General features: G+C 37.1%; 1 protein-coding gene across 1 annotated transcript in view; it reads right to left on the bottom strand.

Moving 5' to 3' along the window:
- Positions 1-542: 542 nt before the first annotated feature.
- Positions 543-26,658, bottom strand: part of LOC114360333 (uncharacterized) — a 140,882-nt gene continuing 114,766 nt past the window's right edge. Inside the window, exons 4-5 of the mRNA XM_028315018.1 lie at positions 698-982; positions 543-631 (exon numbers count right to left, since the gene is read on the bottom strand). Coding sequence (XP_028170819.1) covers positions 543-631; positions 698-929 — 321 coding nt within the window. The 5' untranslated portion in view covers positions 930-982. The remainder of the gene's footprint in view (positions 632-697; positions 983-26,658) is intronic.

Raw genomic sequence — 26,658 nt, 5'->3', positions numbered from 1 at the left:
CAGATATCAACCGTCCGCGTTGTGTTTCATTTCCCCCACTGAGGCCAAGAAAGCCTTAGTGCAGTCCTCCTTCCTATCAAACCTTTCTTTAAATCTAATTAAAAGGTATTGTTAGGGCTCTAGGGACTACAAACGAAGCCAGAAATATAGCTTGGTTATGAGTAACCAATACCTACCTACTACCTATACCGCATGTAATTCTGTCTCATTCTATAATAGGTATATGGCCGCCTAAATAAATTTGAGTGAAAAAGTGTTTCCACTGTCTCAATTGCATCAAAAGCCTCAAACAAATCATTTAATTTAGTTTCCATTTTGCCGAATAGGCGTGATTGACAATAAGCGAAAGTGACAATATGCGTGACAGTTGTGGTGACAGTGACAACCTGCACGCGCAGTGATCGCCATCGCGGTCGCGGCAGTGTGAAACAACTTTTGCACGCGCAGTGGTCGCCATCGCCATCGCCATCGCTGCACGCGTTGGTTTGTCCGAACCTTAAGTGCAAACTTGAAACAAAACACTATCGCTGACACGCACACCGTCAATCCGTGAATTTAAGGCCTGGTTCAGACGCAGCATTAATCACGTGGCAGTTTTCGTACATCTGCCTCAAACCGTAACCGTTACCGGCTGGCGAGTCTCATTAGCGAGTCTGAATCAGGCCTAAATGTAGAGCTATAAACCAAAGACACTTACCTATTTTCCCGTTCGGACTGTACGGCCCGTAGCTGCTGGACGACAGCGGCGAGGAATACCCATTGTTGGGCTGCGGCTGCACCGCGACGGGCGACGGCGACCCGCCGCCGGTCGCGCCAGCCATCCACTCGCGCACGTGTCCGTTGACCGGGTGGCCGTTGTGGCTGACCCCCGGCTCGGCCTTGACCTGGCTGGGCAGGCCGCGGTATGCCACCTCGTGCTTCAGGTCCATCCCGCCGCTACCGCATGCTGGCCCGCCGGCCCCGCCGCCCGCGCTCCACACTTCTGGGGACAAAGAGAGGATGGTGTTAGAAGGAGTCTTTATTGCAGCTCTTTAAGTATCAAGAATGACGATAGATTGCTGTCTATCGCGCAAGCACTATTGTTATAACTAGCTGAGACGGCGAACTTAGTACCGCTTACGATCATCAGTAAAAATGGAGAATCGTACATTGGTGAATTTTTAAAACCAGTCCAGTAATTTGTTAGTCAGTAAGGCTGAGTTACTTTAACTAAAATAGTAATACACGGGTCTTAACGCGACGTTTTTTAACGAGTTACATTTTGTACTCACGGCTTGACGTTTCGGCTGCTATGCTGCAGTCACAAGCAGTCTGCTAAAATGGAACGCGAAAGTTTAAAATCTTATATTGCACCACTTTATTTTGACCGTGACTATAACGTTAACCGGTGTTTTTTGTATGGAGTTTGACAGATTTTGACATTTGTCAAAGGTAAAGTAAGATGGTGCAACCCAGCCTTAGTTAAAGCCACATAACTGTAAACTAAAATAAACTTAAGCAATTACGAAAATAGTCCCAACAAACAACGCTAAGAAAAAGTCCACGGAAAACGCAAAAGTGTCTCTCTTTATTGACACCGACATTGATATAAAAGCCGCCATATGTTCCAATATCTGAAAACTTCTGAATGAGTCTTCATATCAAGCTTACGTCGTAAAAGATTCAATTCAAAGGCAAAAGAATAGGAACGACCGACAAAGGGGACTCGGCGCTAGCACGATTATTTCAGTATTGAAGCTGTATACAATTGGCACACGACCAACGAAAATATAAAAGGGCATCTTATATTTAGCTATCTGGATAACAAGATACGTTTTTGAGAGAAAAATGCGAATGTTGACAATGATATTCGATTTCGACTTCAGTGGTCGTGATCGTTTCGCCAAGTATAAAACAGTAAATGTGAACGTATTAAGTGAATCAATATCTATAAAGAATGCTAGGTGACTATAGGTTACTCTATGTATATTGTTTGATAGACTACGTAAAGGTATTCTACTGGTGCAATTGTATACAACAGTGGTTGTATTGTTAACGTGATCCAACTGGTTAAACAAAGAACAATTTCTCATGGTTTTGTATCTTTGAATCTATCTGATTACAAACACACAGTTCAATGTTGGTTTAAAGAACAAAGGATTAGAACTTCTAAGTCGAATGACGAGATGAACGTTGCGAAGCTTTGATGGTATTTATTTTTTAATAACATCTGATCTAGATCAGACATTACTATAGATAGATAGATCAGATGTTACTCTAAGGCCGGGTTGACAAACGTCAAAAATCTGTTATCGTATCGTTATAAAAACATCGGTTATCGTCATAGTTACGGTTAAAGTTAGGTGGTGCAACGCAGCCTAAGATCCGTATAATGCTCACAACTACATTTCAACTAAGTCTTAGATTCAGCCCTAAGATTTAAAAAATATGGAAAATTCGACTTTTGAAAGCTTCAATCCATAAGTAAAAAGTAACTTATTAATCTGTGATGATACCAGCAAAATACGAGTATCTCAGTAAACAGAAAATCGCCTTTTTCAGTGATTTAGAATTATTTTACTTTGCATTGTAGGTTTAAAATTATGCAATGTAGGGTAGCCTTCTTTATTTTACGTACATATTGCAATTACTATGACACTGATATCCTTAAAATATTTCATACAATCAAATACCTACTTACATTCCAAAATTATAGTCAGTTTCATTGCTTCTACTTCATACCATTTATTTTTATTTATTGCATGTTTACCTCCAACGTTATATCACTACACAAGCATTGCAGTTTCAAAGTCAACCGTTAAGATCCCCGAGGAGCTCGTAAAGTACACTGTCGCGGGATTAACCGGGATCTCATACCGGGATCCGGGATAACCGGGACTGGCGACGTTGGCAATTGGCTCAGCATTGTTTGCCCCTTGTAAAACGAGGTTTAATGCTTTGGACAACAATACTTGTGTGAACAATGGTATGTCAACGATATAAATAAAGTAAATAATGTTGGCAATAATTTTGTTTGTTTGTTACGAACTGCTAAATCAATTTTGGTGAATTTTGCATAGAGATTTGTCCTGGGAGAAGGACACAATAGTATTCTTGGAGATTATTAAGAAATTCCATTTTTATTAAACAATATTTTCTTAAATTCCTGTCATGATTACCATTGCCTAATGATAATGATAAGAAACTTTTTTCTTTATTTGTAAAGAACGAGTACAATTAGCTAATTTCAAAGACTCCTTCAATATCCTCTCCTCCTAGACTCCTTCATGGCTATGTTGTGTCCCTCCTCAGGTATGGGCTAGTGTTGTGGGGCAACAGTNGACTCCTTCAAAGGCTCCGATTCCTAGAAACTGTACTTTAGATTCTTAATTCTTAAACTACAAATATATGAGTTTGCTCTTAGTAAAATGAGTAGCTCAAGCATATACGGCTATATTACTTCGGGCAAATAAGACTTTCTTAGACGTCATGTAGAGATTCGCTTGTTATAAAACTAACGATGTACATGTTAAAGTTTTGCCCTAGTTCTAGAAATCCTTCATAATTAGTTGTTTGAATTTTAAGTACACTAAAGACAGAGTTATCAAACAAGAATTCCAAGAAAATTTTAATGCCCGAACGTTCTGCATTTTACATGCAAGTAATTCATAATATACGTGTACGTTTGCGAAGTTTTATGAGGGACACAATAAACTTTGTTACTTTAAACATTTTACGGCAAACATAAAATATAAATATTCAAAGCATGCGATATCGTTACACGGTCGCGCCATAGCGGTAATGGGGTACATGTTTTTGCTTTTCGGAAACTTTTATAAGCTTTTCTCCTTGTCCATAATAGAGGAAAATTCGGCAAAATCTATATGGTAAATCTATAGGTAGCATTACCTATAATTACCTTTTCACTCCTAAGGTTTATAGAATAATTTGGATTTATTTTGATGTACAGAGAAGGTTTGATGAGGCTTACTTTTTATCGCAACATAAGTCTTGAAGCTGCAGTTGCAGATTCAATTATTAAATGCTCAAGTGATAAATTGGTAATAAGTACAATTTTAATCAAATAATCTTTTGTAAAAAGCTGTCTGGCGCTATTCGCCACTTTCTGCGAACTTTACCAGATCGTCGCGCCACGTAGATAAAGACCTGTCTACACTAGGTACGTTAGTTAGCTAATTGGTATACAATTCGACCAATTTATTTTAATAGCTCATCTTTCTGCGAAGAGAGCCTCCTTTATTAGCGTCACTTGTACCTTACCCATGGCAGGGTCCAAGGGAAGCCTGTAATCTGCTCATGGTTTAAGCCTTTTCAACACCAGACTCCACTAAAAATCATTAATTCAAAATAACTGTCCGTGATACAGTTTATACTGATAAGTACTGAATTCTTCTACATTCTGCTTAGGTACCTCATTAGATCTATACCTCGATCTGAGATGTGAAAAAATGTAAATACCTACCTATTATTTCCTGGAAAACTCATAAAAGATGTCTGAAGGTTTCAGAATAGAGTTTATTTGTAGAGTAGAGTTTCTTTAATACGTAATAAAAAGAGTTTCTAATAAACAAGTTATGTCGTTAGAGCTAAATTAGTTTGTGTCGTATTATATTTATCACAATATTACAGATTTATGTTCTAGAGTTACACCCACCATGGAAAGGTTAGTAAGCAACCCTTTAACCTTATAGTGCCGTATGGTGTACGTACCTAAAATAGGGTTAAAAAGGTTAAGCTCGTTTATTATTCACGTTGTATTTTGGGCTTTCCGCCTTGGAACAGTAGCGAAGACTCGAAGTCATCGACCAATATACATATTTTGTATTTTCGTCAACAATTTGTTACAGACAAGTTTCATTATTTTTACTTTTCAGTTATGAACTAACTTATTAGTAGATTCTAACACTTATGAAATGAAAACTACAATAGAAAAGTTGAATAATAAAAGTTCTAGGATATTACTGTGTTCACAAATTCTTAAATTGAAAAATGAAATAAAAAATAACTAACAGAGATCCCCATCCATCTATAACCTCTTAAAACAGCTGTCAAAAACTATAAAACCACTAACCAAAAGTGGAATGATAAACAAATATCTGATCTAAACCAACGAACCTAAGATAAACAATCGATCATCAATGATTCACCTATTCCATAACGAACATGACCGGCTGCTCGTCGACGCGTTGCGCGGGCGCGGAGAAAGCGCGTGACGTCACGACCTCGACACGCTCACCTACTTGCGCGCGCCTGCGCCAACCCACTTCCAGCCAATGTCGGCGGGCTTTCTCTGATATCTACCCTGATGTTTTAAATCAAGAGATACAATCCTAGCTTCAAGGTGGAGAAGATCATAAGCTTCTTACAACTGGCTTAAGGCGTTTATTTATTGTGGGAATTTAAAAGTTTCTTTCGAAATTCCATATCGTTCGAAAAGTGGAAGCATTTTTGTATCGTAAAAGACAGTTTTGTTTACTTCTTCGGATTTCTTTGTACACAGTATGCCTGAGAATGGTTAGCCCACTTTTCTTTTTAAAGAGTGCTAAATAAAACAAGAGTTTCCCACCATATTGGTATATTCTGTTACACAATCATAGAGTAACAAACATAGAGCAGGACCGTTCATTGTGGAAAACCTTGGGGGAGGCCTTTGTCCAGCAGTGGACGTCATTTGGCTGAAAAGAAGAAGAAGAAGAGTAACATTCTTCTTAACACTTCTTGGGCGGACCAAAGACAGGACCAAAATGTTTGTAATACACAACAGCTAGACTTCCTATACTTTTCAGGTAAGCTAGAGTCTCTCTAACTTCAAATCATGGACTAGAAGAGAAAGGAAAAGTACTCTTGATGAACGAGACCCACTGAATGCATAAGCAGTATCAATCAAAATGTTTCTGGTCTGTTCCATAATGCAGGTCAGGGGCGTTTAGCAGACTTTCTCTGCATACGTGCCAGTCTTCACGAACCACGAACGTTCGAGATGGTGCCAAGGCAAGGTTCGCGTTATGTTATGTAAGCTGATATGGTTCCCTTTGTATTTATTACCTACTAGCTGACCCTGCGAACTCTGTTCCGCCTTAAAGGCAATAAATAAGCCATCGCAATTTTTCCTTATTTGCTCACCGTTTAGACCTACCCTGGACTACGACAAACATTTTAAAACCAAAATCAGTGTGCCTACCATGAGTTTACGTTAGGTGTGCTCGCTAGCGACTGCGTAAAAAAATGACATTTAAATGTATGACATATTGTGCAGCGCCCCTAGCGGCTACTTTCAAGAAATAAAATCTTCATAGAATTTTTTGACGTATTCGCTAGCGAGCTCACCTAACGTAAACTCATGGTAGGCACACAGCTCAATCGGCCCAGCCGTTCTCGAGTTTTAATCAGACTAACGAACAGCAATTCATTTTTATTTATATAGATTGTGGTAAAGAGTTGCTTGTTAAAATGTACTATTGTAACAATATAACTTTATCCAGCCTAACCCAATATCTCATCAATTTTAGCCCGGTAGTCAGAAAGTTGTTCTAAGCCAAGTTTACTAATCCAAACAATTGCTAATCGACTCAACGATTTATTATTCCTAGAAATCGAGTCTGAATTTGACCTCAATCTCTCTGTAATCAAGTAGGTAGGTAAATGATGTTACTTGTTCTATTGCACCTTCAATAAATAATAATATTAGGGCATACGGCATTTTTTTTTAATAAAAAATACGAATTATTGTTGCTTTCTTTTTGTATTGGCCCTAGTAGGCGCTGAATGTTCGAGAAGGTTAAGGGCCCGGTCAACTGGGAAAGTCAAAGAATGTTAAGAATCTGTAGTTTCTCCTTTAACATCAAGGCGTTATTTTTCGAACACTATCTCGTACATTTAAAGAAGTGGCAAGCGAAGATGGCGTAGGCATGGTTTTTCAACATGGAGTAATATTATGATGTAACATAGGCATGTAAAGTGTAGGTAGGTGCAAATGGTAAAAAACTCGCTGTCTAAATAATAGAAACCGTACTTGCAAGTTCCGTTCAAAGGAATTTCCCTTACGGAGCCAATTTTGAGCTTATTATATGTATTTATTCTNGAACACACCTGAGCACAGTTTAAAACAGTAATTGCAGATGATTAGACGTTTTTACAACACTTAGGGAGTCAATTCTTAGAGAGTAGTTGCAAACACAGCTGACCGCTATAAGACGCGGCAAAAAAAAAAAGTATAAAATGATGTTACTTGTTCTATTGCGCCTTTAATAAATAATAATATTAGGGCATAAGGCATTGTTTTTTATAAAAAATGCGAATTATTTTTGCTTTCTTTTTGTATTGGCCCTAGTGGGCGCTGAATGTTCGAGAAGGTTAAGGGCCCGGTCAACTGGGAAAGTCAAAGAATGTTAAGAATCTGTAGTTTCTCCTTTAACATCAAGGCGTTATTTCTCGAACACCAATAAAGAGAAGTGGCAAGCGCAGATGGTGTAGGCATGGTTTTTGAACATGGAGTAATAATATGATGTAACATAGGCACGTAAAGTGTAGGTAGGTGCAAATGGTGAGAAAAATCGCTGTTTAAATATTAGAAACCGTACTATTTCCGTTTAAAGAAATTTCCCTTACGGAGCCAATTTTGAGCTTATTATATGTATTTATTCATCCACTATTGACTATTCTCGAATGTACGAGTAATATCAGTACACGTTTCTCCCAAGGCTAGCAACGAGACGTCGCATTAATGCAACTGCTATAACTACTTTCGCTTGTATTTACTTTAATGCATTCGACATCATTACATTCATAACTTTCAAGACTTCTACTTCCCAGGATGGGTGTGTAAGTATGCAGTTTGTCATTTAAAGGTGCTGGAACTACTTAGTTTGTGCCATAACAATGAGACGGTATGAGGAGCCGGCGCCGCCGCCGATAAAATCGAATGTGCTCTTTAATTTTTACTCGCGGCATCCGAACATCAGACTATTGGTCTCTGAGCCAACAATGCCAAGTTGACCGGCACATCGTAACGTCCACGTTACCACCTCGTCCCACGAAACTCCACCAGCGCGCAGAGGATTCGCTTTTACGACGGACCATAAACTTTTATTACTCATTACGATAACGTTAGAGTAAAATACGCGAGAGCAATCGAAAGAATGTAAGTGCCAGCTCGTTTCTCCAGCACCAGCGCGTCGCGTCTTGTTTCCAGAAATATTCAAAGACGAAGCGATTGCGATCGCTGATTTATGCGTTCCATACACGGGGGATATTCAGTGAAATAAATCCGGTGCGGTTCGTAGAGCGCTGTATAAAGTATCTGCGGTCAGTATTTGCTGCTCGTATAAAGAGTGTGAGACGTGTCGGTGTCCTGAGAATGTTCCGGAATGCATAAAGCGTCGTCGTGATGTAGTGGGTAGCCGGCGTGGCGTCGTTTGGGACCGATGCAGGTCCGTCGCAATCTAAATGCAAAGCTCCTCGACTTCGACATTAAGAATTGTCGATGACGCGGAAATAGAATTTACGAGTGTCGCCCGTGGAGTGTAATGTATGTAACATTCGGCGAACGACCTCGCGTAGTAATATTCGTGGCGTCATGTCTGACGGCCTTGTAGTGATTTACGTTAGATTTATAGAGTCTTGTGAAGTGAGAACAGACCGATTGTGTCGTGATTAGAGAGTGAGGTGGACGTCCAGACGGCATGGTTCATGAATTATTGAGTTAAACCGTGGCTTGGCCGACTCAGGTGATTGTCGGCAAATTGTAATAGTTCCCACGGGAGTTACGACATGTTATAGAATACAACTTGGAATTAATAAGCAATAAACTGATTGTGATTACAACATGAGGAATGGCAAATGCCAGCTTTGAGCTAATTCGAGCCACATAAAACTGCGGAATATAATGCGGTAATTTTAAGGAAATGATCATAGCTTTCCCTGTAATATACTAAACCTACATCGCTTTTTAATGATAATGCTTTCCTATAAACTGAATACATCGTTTCTCAATGCGAAAAACTTATCCGTATTATTCGAGACTGCAATCCATTCCACTTCTATCAAATCCGCTGCAGATTCTCTCCGAACCATTTTCACACAATATCCTCCCAGGACGGCGTTTATTGGAACGAAAGTGTCCTTTATCAAAATCAAGGTCATACGAAATCCGTAGTTGCCAGTGCATCCTCCCTCGGGAGAGCTCCGATAATGCGATTCCAGATTCAGATCCAATGTTGAGACTTTGACTATTTCCACCAGATGACAGCTCGAGTTAACTGCGACAGACGCTGGTTCTAAACTTTTCTAGTTCTTAGGTACTTACATAGTTTTTAAATAATACCAAATGTTGACAATATGTCAAAAAAATCAAAATCAAAATCAAAAATATTTATTCAGTTTAGACCACAAGTGGCACTTATGTGCTTAGAAAGTAATAAATACTTTTAATTTCAGAAGCAAAATAAGGTTCTAAATATTTTAATTTCTCTTTAAAAGGTTCTACTTTATAAAACTTAGATAAGTAGGTACATGTGTTAATTCTGATATGATTTAATGAGAAATCTATCTACCGAAACCTATTCAAACTATGGCAAGTCATGGAATTTAAGAGATTGATTAAATAATGCTGCATTTATGGGGGCTGCAAAATTCCCAAAAACTATGCTAAAAGTATGTTGTTTATTAATAAAAAATATACTCGCCCAAATGAAGAAAGAATTTTAGGAATGTCTGTCCTAGAACTTGAAGATCGGAAAAAGGGAGATGAAAAGATTGCTAGAATCCGCGAGGGGAAATCACGTAGCTATTTTATAGCGTATCCGAGTCTTACGGCGACGTTGGTACGCGTGAGTCTGGCGATTCTGTTTCTTGAGACATGTAGGTATGTATCTTAGAAAAGGAAAGCGTATTTTTGTTTAATAAACAACAACCTAGCATATGCTTATATCTATGGAATATGAGTATGTTCACTCTTGTAAGAAAAATCAAACAATTACACTACATTATTTTACGCAAGATTTTAATATAAGTAGTACGAATTCGGTACGAAATTTCTTACCACTCTTTATAAATGAATGAATGAATTTTGCGCATAAAATTTTTGGATCTATTAAATGATGCTCAGTCACTGTTACTTGGACAAGATGTCAATCTTGTCTGCTGTATCTAAAAGTTTTTGCGCAATACCAAACAGTAAGCTGCACTAAATTGTTTGCCTTACATGGGTAGTTACGACTGATCATCTGAGACTGGTTTGATTATGTCTGACGTCGCTTCGTTAAGGATTGCAAAATGTGACTCTGACTATGGCGTCTTTTGACGCTGACATTATTTTGTGTTCATTGTTAAACGGATTGTGTCGAAAGATAACTATAAACAGAGCTTCGTGACTGATTAATGATCTAAATCTGCGTTATTTTGCGTCATATTGAAATGGGCTTCTAATGATGGACAAAATTGAAATGCCAGCCTGATTTTGAAAGATAAATCGACTTGTTTATCTGGTATGGCACGGTATTGGCTTAATTACAACCGCGACAGGTTCCAGAGAAATCGTAAGTCTTTGAGGCTTATCTGTGTAATTTAATCAAATACGATAACTCAGAAGTTTATTATTGGCATAATTCCAAGCGCTGTATAACAGCGAGCAGAAAATTACAAAGTAAAAAAAATATAAAACAATCTTTAAGGTCTATGTAAAACAAGATTACGTGCAATAAAACCTCCAGAAATAAACGTGCTAGCCAATTCCAAATCCGGTACGGAAACATTCCAAATATTCCCACGCTGGGTTAAAATCCTTTTGTGAAATTCACAGTTCATACAGGAAGATAAAACAGAAACGCTAGAAGATTCCGATCTCAAATATTACTTATTCGACAACGAATAGCACAGTTTTCCTTTCATAAAATTTAAAATGGGAAAGGGGAAACTGTGAGTCATAAAATTTTATTATTTACATGTTTGGAGTAGATATTCCTAAGTTACAGTCCATGCTTACTTCCTTTAGCTGTGATACTAAAATATGAGGTCGTACTCATAAATTTTACTTAAGTTTTATTGCACACATTATACGTGGTCTCATTTTTAACCCTTTTCAAAATATTTTATTTTATACAGCAAGCTTTGTGAATTGATCTTAATATTTTACACGAATAACCTTGAAGGGCGAATTAAGCATAAAACATTCATTGGAAGAAAAATATTAATATTTTATAAGTTTGTTAATGCACATTGAGAAGGTTGCAGTTATAACAAAGTAAAAAAAGACAATTCTAAAGATTAAATCGTTAAAACAATTTTTATTAATGATAACGGAGTATCCCTTAGTCAGCTGAAACGTATTGTTCCGTTCCACAAGTACCAACGTACGCTCTGAAACGCAGCAAGACCTTTAAACGCCCGGGCGCGGTCACCTTGCGAATTTTCTGGCCGTTGACTTTTCTACGCACGATACGATAACGATAGAGTACACCGATGTGACTAATTTAGCGTTGTCATGGAAATTATGGCTAATTCTGTAGCTACAGAGCTTACAGAGTTATTAATAAATGTACTGACATCTTGTGAATGAAACAGAATACAATGTAAGTATGTGAAGGTAACAACAAAGAACAAGATAAAAACAAAGAACTTCAAAAACAATCTCAAGTTTCAGGTAAAGATACAAAGTAAATATTTAAGTCACTCACAAAGCGTTTAGAAAACCAATTTCCTAAATCGAATGATCTAATCTTTGTTAACAAACGTTACCTCAACTAGGTAAACTCGTTGCTTTTCGTTTCTGCGGATTCCACGTTTAGTAATCCGAGTAAAGACGTAAGATTATCAAAACAAGGGCATTGGGTAACCTTACATCAACAGTAGCCTAGGTTATGGGCAGGGAACACAACACTATAAACCCTATTGTGGAATACAAAAGGTGAAATTATGACGTTTACGAATCTCATTACTTGGGTCCTGCACGCGATGAAAATACTGAAATATTTAGCCAGTATTACGACTTCGAAGTTTAAAGGTCGCGGGATATCTTTCTCTAAGGAATCTTTTGTCTGAAATTGGGTAAGTTTAAGTCGCAGTAAACTCAAAGGATGCTTCAGTCCTGAAGCGTATAAATTCATATTACATACAGACCGACGATCTGGTGAGGGTCGCGGGAGGTGCCTGGATGCGTACGACGCAGGACCGGTCTTTGTGGAAATCCTTGGGAGAGGCCTTTATCCAGCAGTGGACGTCTTTCGGCTGAAACGAACGAACGAACGAACGATACATATAGAATAATTCCTGCATAAGGAAATCAAAACCCATCACTACGGACATAAATTGTTTTTTAATGTTAACGTTTTATTTTCTGAACGTTTTCGAATACATTTACTGTAATAAATCTTCATTCATGCTTCCTTCTAAGCCATTTATTCGATGTCGCTTTGTCCTTCTAACCAATATATCCTATAGTAGCGTACTTAAGTTATTATATTTCAGTTTTCTTTAAGCCTTTTTCAGTAAATATTAATAAGCTCCTCTTTATACTTGACGCAATAATACACACCTACATCCGACAGGTTATTGGATCTTTTTTGTATACTCGTATTCAATACAAGTTGTTTAACATCAAGGCACTTGCTTTCTCCTGAAAACAATATTTCCTCTTCTCTATGGACTTGGATAAACGCTTTCCTAGTTCAAGGAGTTTTAAACTCATCATAGTTCCGAAATGGACTGGATATTCCCACGGAGTAAATTCCACCGATTCAATATAATGGCTCAATTCCAATAAAAAAATGTGGAATATTGCTGTTCCACATTTTATTTAAGCAATCCAGGGATATTTTTTATTTTATATTTTGTAGTTGATAAACAAATGACCCATGTTCATTAACAGCGTAAAATTTACATTCGAATGCAAACAACTTCTGCAACTAATTCGCATTAATCGCATTGCGAAATCTAAAACTTAAGTATCTACTTATCGTTAGTAGGTTTAAGTAGGACTATTTAGCCAAGATTTGACGTGAGCATAAATTAGAAGACCAGTATGAGGTATTTAGATATTTGCCGATTGGAATTATCGTATTAAATATCTTATTCTACCCATAATTAAGACAAGGGTTTGGTCGTATATTTCATTTAGTATCATGGCGGTGAATTTTATTATCCCAATACGACCGGGTCTCTATTAGTGAGACGTAAAATGAGAGAAAAGTCACAATAATTCCTATTAGATCACCAAACTCTATCATCAGTATAGATAGACTTTATCAAAGATTGCAATTCAATAGCATCTAGTCACTGTTCCTTTACATTATACGGAAGCAGCTTAACGACCCTTGAAGGGATAAAGTAACCATTAATGGGCCCAGGAATTGGTAGCTGAGTCATATGAAAATTTATGACACCATTTCGAGTTATGAATAAAGAAACAAAATGTCAATTACGTGCAGGAGAAAGAGAGACCATCCAGCTTAATAAATAACTGAAGACAAAACACAACCTTTATTCACACAAAGGATACGCTTTACCCTTTCATGAACAAACAAGTCACAATGGTATAGCAATTGTTCTCGAACATGTGGTGCATTTCTGCTAATGAATGTGTGGAGACGTAATTGTTTACCAGATGATGATGACATAACATACTGAATGGTCGTGATCATTAAAGAAGCAAATTGCAATAAATAGATTGAAATTAAATTTCAAATATTAAAACCAGATAAATCACTAGAGTCTGACCAGCAGGGTCGGTGACCGTCACGACCAACCCTAAGGATTACGTGTCCGAACATTCGGACACCGGACAAAAGCGTGAAAACGTGGCATTACTCACCATTACCCAATCAGAGCCATGGCGTTATCTCGATTACCTCCTTTGTGCATCTTTTATGGGTTCATAAATAACCGCCCACGTCACTCAATGTGGATTTACTGCTTAGAAATTTAATTACAACCGTAATATCGGATATGAGCACGACCCACGTCGTTTCGGTACTTCATGGCTAAATTGCGTGGAATACGGTAATGGCAAATAGGATGCTATATTTACTTACAATAGTTGGAACTTCAGAAAGAGTCATTTTTGTGTGGCTCCTCTTAAATTTCTGAACAAGAGATATAATTCCGAAATGCCGTTTAATGGAAAATTCATGACAAATCATCATCATTTCTATTATCGATCACTTTTATTTCAGAGTTTAAAATATTGTTTTGTTTATATTAGACGTATTCCCAGACATTGACCTTATGAACTTACTTATTTGGCTTACTGGAAATTCTTAAAATCTGAATGAGACAGCTCAGACAGCCTTGTCTGTCTCATTGTCACTGAAAATGTAATTCCTTTTACTCAAAACAATGTTCCTCTTATTTTCCTTAGAAGAGACTTCATTTTGGGTAGGTACAGGCATTCAAAATTTATACACCTTATCTAACATTACAAGGTGAATTTCACAAAGAGCACCGCGACTCAGTGACGCCGTCACAACAGTATAGTTTGCATTCAAATGTGTGTTTGTTATTTGTTAACATTGCCACGCGCTCAGATAGTCTCTTGTCTAAATGAAATAGCCGGTCAGCTATTACACAAGTTGGTTACTTTGCATTTATCTCGGCGATCTTTGGAATATTACTTGTGTTTGGAACTCAACGAGAGTACGTTGAGTTCCTAGTCCTTGTAATTCGACAGTTTTTATTCATACTTCACTTCCTTCTTTTATCGTGTAGGTTGAAACAACTGTGATCACAGCTTATGAGCTGCAGACGAACATTGTTTCGACCCTTTTTCGTGTTTTTTGAAGCAAGGAGGCATAGTTTTTTGGACAATAAATTTACAATAACCATTGTCGTTTTAAAATCGATTTGGCCTACCGTCTATTTATAGTTTTGAAGTCAAAATTAACATCTTATTTTCGTTCATCAAGGGACAAAGTTACTTAAGTTTCCTTCCAATTAAGAAAATGGAACTTGTCAAATCGTTTAGCAATAACTTAGCAGTTGAAAGAATTCCTTCGTTAACTGATTTGTTAAACGAGCGAAGTGCTCTTCGGAAAATTACTGAAACAACTAAACAAACAAATAGTCGATGTCGTGGCCTTCGCAGAATGTTGACCTCAAGGAAGAAGCTCGTGTTTACATGTCACGATATGAATACGACTCACCGGCTAGGATGCGCGCCGTGATTAAATCTTATCGATGTTTTTTGACGAAAAATGTATGGGCTTATCGCGTGAAGTCGATAAAATGGCGATTGATTTATCATGGCGCGCATCCTAGGTCTATCGAATTCGAGAAGTTCCCATTAGTTCTGTGCAATTTTTATAGTGCATTAATTATCAGGTCAGTCAGTTGGTCTCCACTGAGAGCACGACCATCTATCTAATTTACCACTATCTTTGATGTAATAATAATTAATTAATTGTCCAAGTTACTAGTATTTAAGCTTACTTTACTAATGTGACTAAGTACCTACTGCCCACGCTTCAGTTTTGTTTTGAAGTAGGCAGTTATAGGTAAATATTTCATACGACTGATTCTTAAATCAATAAATTAATAAGTGTGTGTTTATAGTCAATATTCACATCTGAAATGAAAAGTAAATAAGCACCTACTGAAAATAATTCAGAGCACTAAGTAATGCTTTGACATTCAATATTTATTTTTAGCTCGAATATTTTTTTCTTTCATTCTTCTAATTATTATAACTAGCCAAGCTTAAAAATTGCGTGGGACTTCAATCATGTTTTATTAACTTGATCATTTGATTTCGTTTCGACCCATCGAATCGTGTGAAATCCAGTTTCACAAAGTTGCTAACAATATTTGCCAAAGCGTAGGAATACTATAGATAACTCGATACCGTAAGATAGTAAAACCTTAGCCAAAATAAGAAATGATAATCTACATGTAGTCCTGATTTTGAAGCTAAAGAATTCTTTTTGTTTCAATCAACCAATGGTTATTTTGTCTCATTCTTCCATACTTCTAGGTTTCAATTTAAAAAAAAAAAATTGATTTAAATGCTTTACGGCTTTATCAATTTTGACGTTTAGAACTAGGAATGTATTGGTTTATTTATGGTTCCCAATTACGAAGATAAAATTAACGTTCTATGAATTGACATGCCTTCAAAGGACGCGTTCATTCCACACGGTCCTCACTTATTTCTTTGTTAAGTTCCTTATTGTTGGAATTTAATTAATATTATAACTGAAATTCCGATAGCATTTTCCACTACTTTGTTGGTATCTTATACAATCAATCAATCGATTAATATTAGTAATAATAACGAAGAGTTGCCGAATATTAGGAAAGTGCTCAATCGTTAGCTAAACAATTCATAGAAAACATGCTTATCCCACTGTTTTAAAGATTGTGTTTGATAATTAATCATGAACTACAACTTAAAGTTAAACTCACAGTAAGTTTTATTCTCATGCCTGTAGTCAGCTGATAGGTAATATGCAACAAAATTATTCCTCCTTAGAGTAATTTTCATTTATAGATACCTAAAGCTCAACAAGGCATAGAAAAACAAAGGCGTTAATTTGTGATATAATTCCGACTTTGAGCTCTATTTCTCTCATTCAGACATTATATTGAGCGAGAGAGAAACCGACTTGAAATATCGCAATCATAAGAGCAAACCCCGATGCAAATTCAGTCTTGGTCACATAAACCAATGAACTATCCAATTGACACAATCAAGGCCGCTGATTACGGCAGTACAATGACCCTCGCGTGTGCCTACGTCTAATTTGTTAGGGGCTATATCGGGCTATTGATTTTATGGAATGATTGATGGACTGCTAACTTCGGACTTAAACGGTGCAGTACGTTAAAAGCAATGGACTTACGCCCGTATTCACAAACATTACTATATTTACTATGAGGTACTTTGGTGGAAACGAACGAACGAAATGTAGTAGAATTATGAAAGGAACTAGCTTTTGCCCGCGGCTTCACCCGCGTGAAATTTAGTTTATAACAGATCGTCATAAATTATAGTCTATATGTTATTCTGGGTTATAAACAATAATACTGTAAAGTTTCATCAAAATCTGTTCAGTACTTTTTGCGTGACAGCAACAAACATCCAGACATCCATACAAACTTTCGCATTCATAATAATAGTAGGATATCTCAGTACCTACTTAATAGAGAAGAATGTTAATGCTAAATAATAAAACATAATCATAATATGAGATAATAAAACCAAATGATGGAATTCCAACGATCAATAAGATAAGATTCATTAATACTTAATAAAGTATAAAGCTCTATTTTTTGTTAGAAGCATACCTATCCTCCTTATTGTAGAGCTTTGTAGATTTGACGTACATGTAAGATGACGTCACGTTTGTAATTTTTCGTTGTTGGTACTCGAATGAAGGCCACGACTAGCCCTTTTCACCTGCTAAATCGAGAACTAACTTTATCTCTCGTTTCTCGTTTTCGAGTCACGTAGCGTCCCCGCGCCGAGGCCTGCGCGGCCGCATTACGCTGCATTGTTGCATTTCAATAACTCTCATTTGCTGCTGTTGGGTAAACGTTCTGTTTGCAATTAAAATGTGGATATCTGGGTCAGTGGGATATGTAATGCAAATGACATATACCGCCGAAAAGACGCTTTGGTTTGTGTGTAACTGTAGTCACTTTAACATTACAGCTGTATAATAATGGAAATGTTTTGAGGTTTTGGGATTGATTGCTTCAGAGATTTAGGGCATTACAGACTTGATTATTGCTTTATCAAGTTTAACTAATGAGCAACGATGTTATGTGTTTCAATACATCGGACAGAGCCATGATAGGTGCAATGACGGCCTATGAAGTTACGAGTATTCTTCATCATCATTTCAGCCATAGGACGTCCACTGCTGAACATAGGCCTCCCCCAATGACCTCCACATCGCACGGTTGGTAGCGGCCTGCATCCAGCGCCTTCCACCTTGTGGGTGGACGTCCAACGCTGCGTTTTTCGGTATGCGGCCTCCATTCCAGAAGCTTGATGCCCCATCGGCCGTCAGTTCTGCGTACTATGTGCCCTGCCTACTGCCACTTCAGCTTGCTAATCCGTCGGGCTATGTCAGCGACTTTAGTTCGTTTACGGATCTCCTCATTCCTGATTTGATCTAGTAAAGAGTATTCTAACCAGTATTCTTGCCAGAAGAAAAAGAAGAAATGATTTATCCACAGCCTGATTTACAGAAGAGGTGAGATGAAATGAAGGCAAGAACTTTTTAATACCTTGTTAACCTTGTCGTGTTCGACATCGTAATCAAGTCCTAATTTAAGACCTACCAAATGTTTCTACCTTATTTCGAGTTTAATCATAATCCGTTTTAATAGTAACATCACGTCTTTACTTCAGTCCTGAAGGTGAGGCGTTAATGAGGCGCTCGTGTTGTGTCTGAGAGTAAAGTCTTTCAGATTTCAGCCTAAACACCAAACGTTAGTTTAACAAACTTTCGGGTTTAATCCTTACTTTAATCATAAACCGTTTTCATAGTACCGTCATTTTTTTTTTTTATTTATTTGCTGCACACATAGTTCAACAAAATAACATAATACAATATTTAACATGCACATTCATGTCTATAGTCCTGTAGGTTAGGCTTGAATGAGGTGTCCTCGTGTTGTGTCTGCGAGTCTGGAGGTATCGATCCGGCGCCCTCATTTCGTCGGGCCGACTGCGCCCATGGTCAGGAGTTAGCGGGAATGGAAGTGGCATTGGAATTCCTTTAAGGACACTTCGGTAAAGTTCCTTTTAAGGACACTTCGGTTAAAGCGTAAAATAGTTAGAATTAGGATTTGGTAGGTAGGTGTTTTACCAGATACCTGGAATGAAGAAGATCCAATGGATTTATAACTTTCCACCAGCCCCCAGGACAAACTTTACCTTCACTGGTTGGGTTTTTATTGGCGGTTAAGCTGTAGATCCTGGCTGCAAAGGAGTTGCACCGGTGGGAACGAGAGGTAGGAATAGTTCCGTTAAAGATGACTGGTGTCATATACTCTAACCGGCCTAGGATGCGCTCAAAGATATAAATATTATCGCCGAAATGCTTTTATGGTTTTTTTCACAATAATCGACACGATTGAGGAACAGGATTAAACTCAAAATTTAAAGTGAAAGAAGCATTATTAAGAATTCGTAAGTAAGTAATTAAAAAAGTAACTGCTGTAGATGTTTTATTGCGTTGTTTATGTCGCAATTGACTGCTTCTCGTACTAAGACAATTAAGCACTGGTACATTTTGAATATACCAAACATAAGCGATGCAATATTGCTGCATCATTTATGAGAATCACTTAGCAAGCAACTCTAACTTGCAATGGCCCTTCGGATTTTATCGCCGTGGGAACCGCATAGTGATATTATATTTCGAAATTAATGTTCAGGTTAGTTTACACAACAACCATTATATGAGTAGCAGAATCTTATAATGTCTGAAACTAACAGTAATAAAGACTCATTTTTATTAATATTTTTTAGAGACAGTAATTTCCAATTTTGTTTGTTTAATCAAAGGTACATATGATAGCACGTCAAGCTGTACATTGCAGCATCTTATTTGTTCTCATGTGCTGTAGACATTTTTTAAAAGTTTAATGCATGGTAGAGTTTTATTCACAGTTCACACACAGTGTTTGTCCAAGGTTTCAATAGTGTTGTCCCCGATATGCTAAGCGGTCTTATGTCATAGGAGCCGTAAACCGGTGCTCATGTAAATTAACAACTTTCTTCATTTCACTTTTGTCTATTCCAGATTGCTACGTCCGTGGTATCTAGGACACGGCTCCAGCTGCCAGCCTACTAGACGGACAGTCGATAAACAACCGCTGCAGTGAACATGCGCATTTTAAGCTTGTTCTATTTTTATTGCTATTGTACTGTCCACAGAACATAGGACAATAAATGTTTGACCTATTACTAGTACATTTAAGATGCCGCAGTGCCTACTTTTTATATACTAGTATGTCGTAAGGAGAAATAAAAATCCTCAAACGACTAAAATAGGGAAAGACAGTTTCTAATGGGTCCATTTATCATTTTAGAGAATTACGAAAGTTTATTTTTAGCTTCTGGTAAAATTATCCATAACTTTTTTACATTAATCATCCCTTTATAGCTGGCATAATTTAGGAATGATAAATTCAGTATTGAAATAGAAATGTTAGAGAAAAAATTATCTCGTAATGTGACTATTACGAGATAATTTTTTCACAGACGAAGTCGCAGTATTCAATAAGTAAGGATAATTGAGATGTTGAGGTGTAATCAAACGGCATTCATTCTACACTTAATACAAGTATAAATAAATGTGTATTGAGACATCGACATATCTTACGTCTTGAACATAAACAACTAGTCAACTAGTCATCGCATTGCACGATGCGTTACTTTCTTTTAGTGATGTGAGAAAATCGACACAATCGATAGTGAAAATCGTGTGATTTATCCAGATTAAATATAGTACTCTGCGCGTTGGAATCTTGACTTAAAGGCTTGCATTTTATGCTCAGATTGTGCGCAAAAAGTGTTTTAAAAATCACTTGGACACGCCAACCAGTTTAGCTGCGACTGAGTATCATGATTATCCGACAAGAAAAAATATTCCGTGCTTCAATGGGCGAGCTCAGCCGGTGCGCGTGACCTGTCCCGTTACTGGCTTTGGTACCGGTCGGCTTGAGCTATGGCCGCTCATAATGTTTGACTGAACATTTGTTTTTTAATAAATTTATATCGCGATAAAAAGAAGTTGGTCGTTTGTCATTCAAAACCGCGAATGGTGTACGAAATTATTATCAACATACGCGGTTAGTAAGCGGAGTTATTTTTGGTAAACCTGTGGAAACTTTAGGTCTTATTATTAGATCTAAAATGTACACTATCAGATTACAGAATCAATTAAATATCGGTAACGTATCTTACATCAACACATCACTACAACGTTTGTTTTCTACGAGTTTTCCCAATCCAATACCTATTTAACACAGCTTTACGGCTTAAAATCGTTTGTGCAGTATACGTACTTTTATTCGTTCAACAGTTCGGTTTCCAATTTCCTTTGGTATATTTATACTTTCACGATTTCCGACGATAGGGATACCGATATGTTTTGGTTGTTATGAAGTAGTAATCGCTTCTCTGGCTTCTATCTAAACAACTTTGAGATTAAAATGTTTGTGTGGGATCTTTGGGATGCTGAAAGATTTTAAATTTATTTTAAATGTGAGAATAACTTTACAAATTTCAAAAATACTTTTGGACGGACCTTGGCCAGTAAGTTGGCCGGTTCGAATCTCACGGGGTACAAATAGTAGAGTGGTTAGGAACGAGCACTATTTATTATTTTATTTAATATCTATTGTTTTCTCTGATTATAAATTAGCGAATATTTATTCAAATTTATTCATTTCTTGACTACGTACATTTGATATTTATGATCTATCGATACCGCAATAAATTATCCTCACATTCTCGAATACTCATTCATAATTTCAATAATACCAAATGATGTATGATCATTGCACATAATTCTTTGGAAATTAGCATGATTTATTTAATGAATTCAATTATGCATATTTATTATTACATGTCAATACTTACTTAACATTTATTGGCAAAGCAATACTTACTTAAATGAGCTAGGTATCTCGAGTAAAATCTTAGGGGAAAGTGGTTGATACATTGCTTTCTTGTCAAAATAAATTGTGTGATACATAAAATATAGTAGGACTTTTATGATACAGAGGTTTGAATCCCAAGTGGTGCAAATATGTGTAATTGTTCTTAGTTGGATTCCCGACTTACAAAGCTATACATCAGGGTTGTTGTTACTCCACTCTTACAAAGTGAAATAAAAGAAGAATTATTATCGTCTAGATTAACAATATCAAGAACATTAGTATGCTGTAATATAATAATTACCTCTCACTCAATACCTCTAGCGACATGGCCTTCTAAGGCTCGTGTATCGATATATTCCAAGATCCAGCCACCCACACCCTCCTACGCCTCACACGCCTATCACACGACACTCCCTGAATAATACCTATCAATTAGACCACCTAGCCTGTGCCAGTCTGCCGTGATAGCGTACCTGAAACCTACAATCAATTCAGACTATTATTGAATTAATTTAAATAGGTTTTAATTAACGCGATAGGTAACATTGAAATATTACCTGTATTTGCCTGACGTTTCGACCAACTAGCACCGGCGGTGGTCACTGACTATTATTGTTCACATACAAGCGTGCCTTCCCTTTTTGACTGACAAATACAAAATTTTTATACGTATTTGACCACGTAGGACGTCCACCAATAAGGTGAACCGATGACCTCCTAAAGGTAGCAGGAAGGCGCTGGATGCAGGCCGCTACATTATACAGGGTGGAATTTTGTAATGCCACCTGGAGGGAAAGTACCCTTAATACTGTAGATAGAAAATTTTACTCAAAGAAAACATTCCTTTATATTAGCAAATTTTTTGAAAATCTTTGAATGCAGTTCTTTTTCTTTTCAAAAATAAAGGAATGTTTTCTTTGAGTAAAATTTTCTATCTACAGTTTTAAGGGTACTTTCCCTCCAGGTGGCATTACAAAATTCCACCCTGTATAAATCTTTGGGGGATGTCTATGTTTAACAGTAGACGTCCTATGGCTGAATTAATAATGATGTTGATGATGATATTTGACCACAAAATAGTAGGTTTTGTGTTATTAAGTACCTTTTTACAAGCTTTTATTTAACTTGCTAAATATACTCGTATGATCATCAATATGTACCATCATCTCTTAATTCAATTATTTCCAAAACCTTCACAATTTCGTTGGTTTTCTTTGTATCTTTTGGTACATATACCTACTAAGTTGATGAAGTAACAACTACTTTCCGAAATGATACATGGACGGAACCTTCTTTGTTGTTCCTCCACAGGAACTTTGCGTAGAGTTAGCAAATACACCCATCAGCTGATTGTTACCGTCACTGTTTACGTTACACCTATAAATTCCTGCTTTCTGTTTTGCAAAACAGAAACCATTTACCTAATTGAATTTGTGTTGTTTTTGCTCTTGTGGAAAATTGGCTTTGTGCATTCAAAGCGCGAGCGTGAGAAAGTGCATAGACGGTTAGGGGTAAGTCACACTACTGGATGCTGGTAAGGAGATGAACGCTAGGTAGAAGAAGAAAAATAATGCTGAGGAGACTATGCTCTGGCTACCCGCAGACCGCCGGTTGAAACATTGAGACTACATTTTTATGTATACAGGGTGGAATCGATAAGTGGTCTCACTAAATTATTTCTAAACTATACATGATATCGAAAAACTGGTTACTGACCTTGAAAGTTCTTCACAAGTTCTTTTAAACGGTACCAATAGTAGGTTACAGAATAAACAGGAACGAACCGAAAATTCAATAGCTACTGTCTAAAGTGACAATACTTATCAGTCTCGCTGGAGGGACTGTCAAGAATGTACATAGCAAGCTATTTTCGGGATTGGTGCATTGGTCACTGCATTTCGTAAAATTGAAATATTTAATATCACACAATTCTCAGACACAAGCGGCTTCTACAGTCCTAAACCAGGATTATGCTAGGATCAGTTGGGAATTTTGGAAAGGACAAGTGTGGCTTTAGCCTTTAATCGCAAGAATATACCAGCGTCTTATTTATAAAATGAATATAAATTTTCATAGCGATCGTTCGTGTTGGGTTCTAACCGGGGAAATTTCTGCAGCTAAGAAACAAAACTGTTTTCGGAGGAAAAGGGAAAAGTTAGTGCATGTGTTTGCTAGTTAATTTTACATATTAGAAAATGCAGATATCTGTGCGTGCTTACGAGTATGAGGTTAGATATTAAAGTAAAATACTTAATATACTTGGNTATATCGCAATAAAAAGAAGTTGGTCGTTTGTTATTGAAAACCGCGAATGGTGTACGAAATTATTATCGACATACGCGGTTAGTAAGCGGAGTTATTTTTGGTAAACCTATGGAATCTTTAGGTACTATTATTAGATCTAAAATGAACACTATCAGATTACAGAATCAATTAAATATCGGTAACGTATCTTACATCAACACATCACTACAACGTTTGTTTTCCACGAGTTTTCCCAATTCAAAACTTATTTAATACAGCTTTACGGCTTAAAATCGTTTGTGGAGTAGTACCTACTTTTATTCGTTCAACAGTTCGGTTTCCAATTTCCTTTGGTATATTTATACTTTCACGATTTCCGACGATAGGGATACCGATATGTTTTGGTTGTTATGAAGTAGTAATCGCTTTACTGGCTTCTATCTAAACAACTTTGAGATTAAAATGTTTGTGTGGGATCTTTGGGATGCTGAAAGTTTTTGAATTTATTTAATAACTTCTTAAATGTCAGAATAACTTTGTTTTCAACAATACTATTGGACGGAGCTTGGCCAGTGAGTTGGCCGGTTCGAATCTCACGGGTACAAATAGTAGAATGATTAGTCAGAACGAGAACTAGGTATTTATTGTTTAAGTATTTATTTATCTGTTGTTTCCTCTGATTATAAATTAGCGAATATTTATTCAAATTTATTCATTTCTTGACTACGTACATTTGATATTTATGATCTATCGATACCGCAATAAATTATCCTCACATTCTCGAATACTCATTCATAATTTCAATAATACCAAATGATGTATGATCATTGCACATAATTCTTTGGAAATTAGCATGATTTATTTAATGAATTCAATTATGCATATTTATTATTACATGTCAATACTTACTTAACATTTATTGGCAAAGCAATACTTACTTAAATGAGCTAGGTATCTCGAGTAAAATCTTAGGGGAAAGTGGTTGATACATTGCTTTCTTGTCAAAATAAATTGTGTGATATAAAATTACAGTGGTACTTTTACATAAGATTCAGAGGGTTGATTCCTAAGTGGTACGAACATGGTGTAATAGTTCTTAGTTTGATTCCCGACTTACAAAGCTATGCATCAGGGTTCTAACTCCATTCTTACAAAGTTTTTTTTATGTGACAGGATTCAAACGAGCAGACGGATCACCTGAAATATGTATATGCAATAAGAGAAGAAATAGCGTTTATTTATATCAACAATATCAAGAACATTAGTATGCTGTAATATAATAATTACCTCTAACGACATGGCCTTCTAAGGCTCGTGTACCGATATATTCCAAGATCCAGCCACCTACACCCTCCTACGCCTCACACGCCTATCACACGACACTCCCTGCATAATACCTATCAATTAGACCACCTAGCCTGTGCCAGTCTGGCGTGATAGCGTACCTGAAACCTACAATCAATTCAGTCTGTTATTGTCCACATACGTACATACAAGCGTCCCTTCCCTTTTGACTGACAAATACAAAATCTTTATACGTATTTTTTTTTTTAATCTTTATTTTATGAGCTTGTTCACTGAGTGAACATGTCGCTCATTATACGTATTTGACCACGTAGGACGTCCACCAATAAGGTGAACCGATGACCTCCTAAAGGTAGCAGGAAGGCGCTGGTTGCAGGCCGCTACATTATGGAAATCTTTGGGGGAGGCCTATGTTCAACAGTAGACGTCCTATGGCTGAAATAATGATGTTGATGATGATATTTGGCCACAAAATAGGAGGAGGTTTTGTGTTATTATTAACTTTTTACTAGCTTTTATTTAACTAGTTAAATATACTCGTATGATCATCATTAGGTACACACGCCCACACTGTTAACTATCCATTTCCGTTTTTGCTCTCGCTCTAATCAAATGGCGATTCTTTGCGATAGAACGAGATGACATGACTTTCTTGGTTGGCCATAGTACCATCATCTCTTAATTCAATTATTTCCGAAACCTTCACTATTTCGTTGGTTTTCTTTGTATCTTTTGGTACAAACCTACTAACTTGATGAAGTAACAACTACTTTCCCAAATGATACATGGATGGAACCTCCTTTGTTGTTCCTTCACAGGAACTTTACGTAGAGTTAGCAAATACACCCATCAGCTGATTGTTGCCGTCACTGTTTACGTTACACCTATAAATTCCTGCTTTCTGTTTTGCAAAACAGAAACCATTTACCTAATTGAATTTGTGTTGTTTTTGCTCTTGTGGAAAATTGGCTTTGTGCATTCAAAGCGCGAGCGTGAGATAGTGCATAGACGGTTAGGGGTAAGTCACACTACTGGATGCTGGTAAGGAGCTAAGAACGCTAGGTAGAAGAAAAAAATAATACTGAGCAGACCATACAGACCAAACTTGCAGGTTGAGACTTTCGGCCGTATTCACAAACGATGCTTGCTTAAGTGAAGCAGCAAGTCGAACGCACAGCGTTGAATAGAGCTCTGTGATTGGTTCGCGTGTCACCCCGTGCGTCCACGCGAACTGTGAGAGCTCATATTAATTGTTGTGAATACGGGCGTTGAGACTACATCCTTAGGTATAGACCTAAGCAGATAAAAACTGTCTAAAGTGACAATCCTTGTCAGTCTCGCTCGAGGGACTGTCAAGAATGTACCCAGCAAGCTATTTTCGGGATTGGTGCATTGGTCACTGCATTTCGTGAAATTGAAATATATATCACACGGTTCTTAGACACGCGGCTTCTACAGTCCTAAATCAGAACCATTCTAGGATCAGTTGGGAATTTTGGAAAG

This window comes from Ostrinia furnacalis, unplaced genomic scaffold (genome assembly GCF_004193835.3).
Source record: "Ostrinia furnacalis isolate ACB-3 unplaced genomic scaffold, ASM419383v2 OfSCF4936, whole genome shotgun sequence".
NCBI classification, from domain to species: Eukaryota; Metazoa; Arthropoda; class Insecta; order Lepidoptera; family Crambidae; genus Ostrinia; species Ostrinia furnacalis.
Note: the sequence above shows the minus strand (reverse complement) of the source record. Positions and strands in the feature narration are given on the sequence as shown.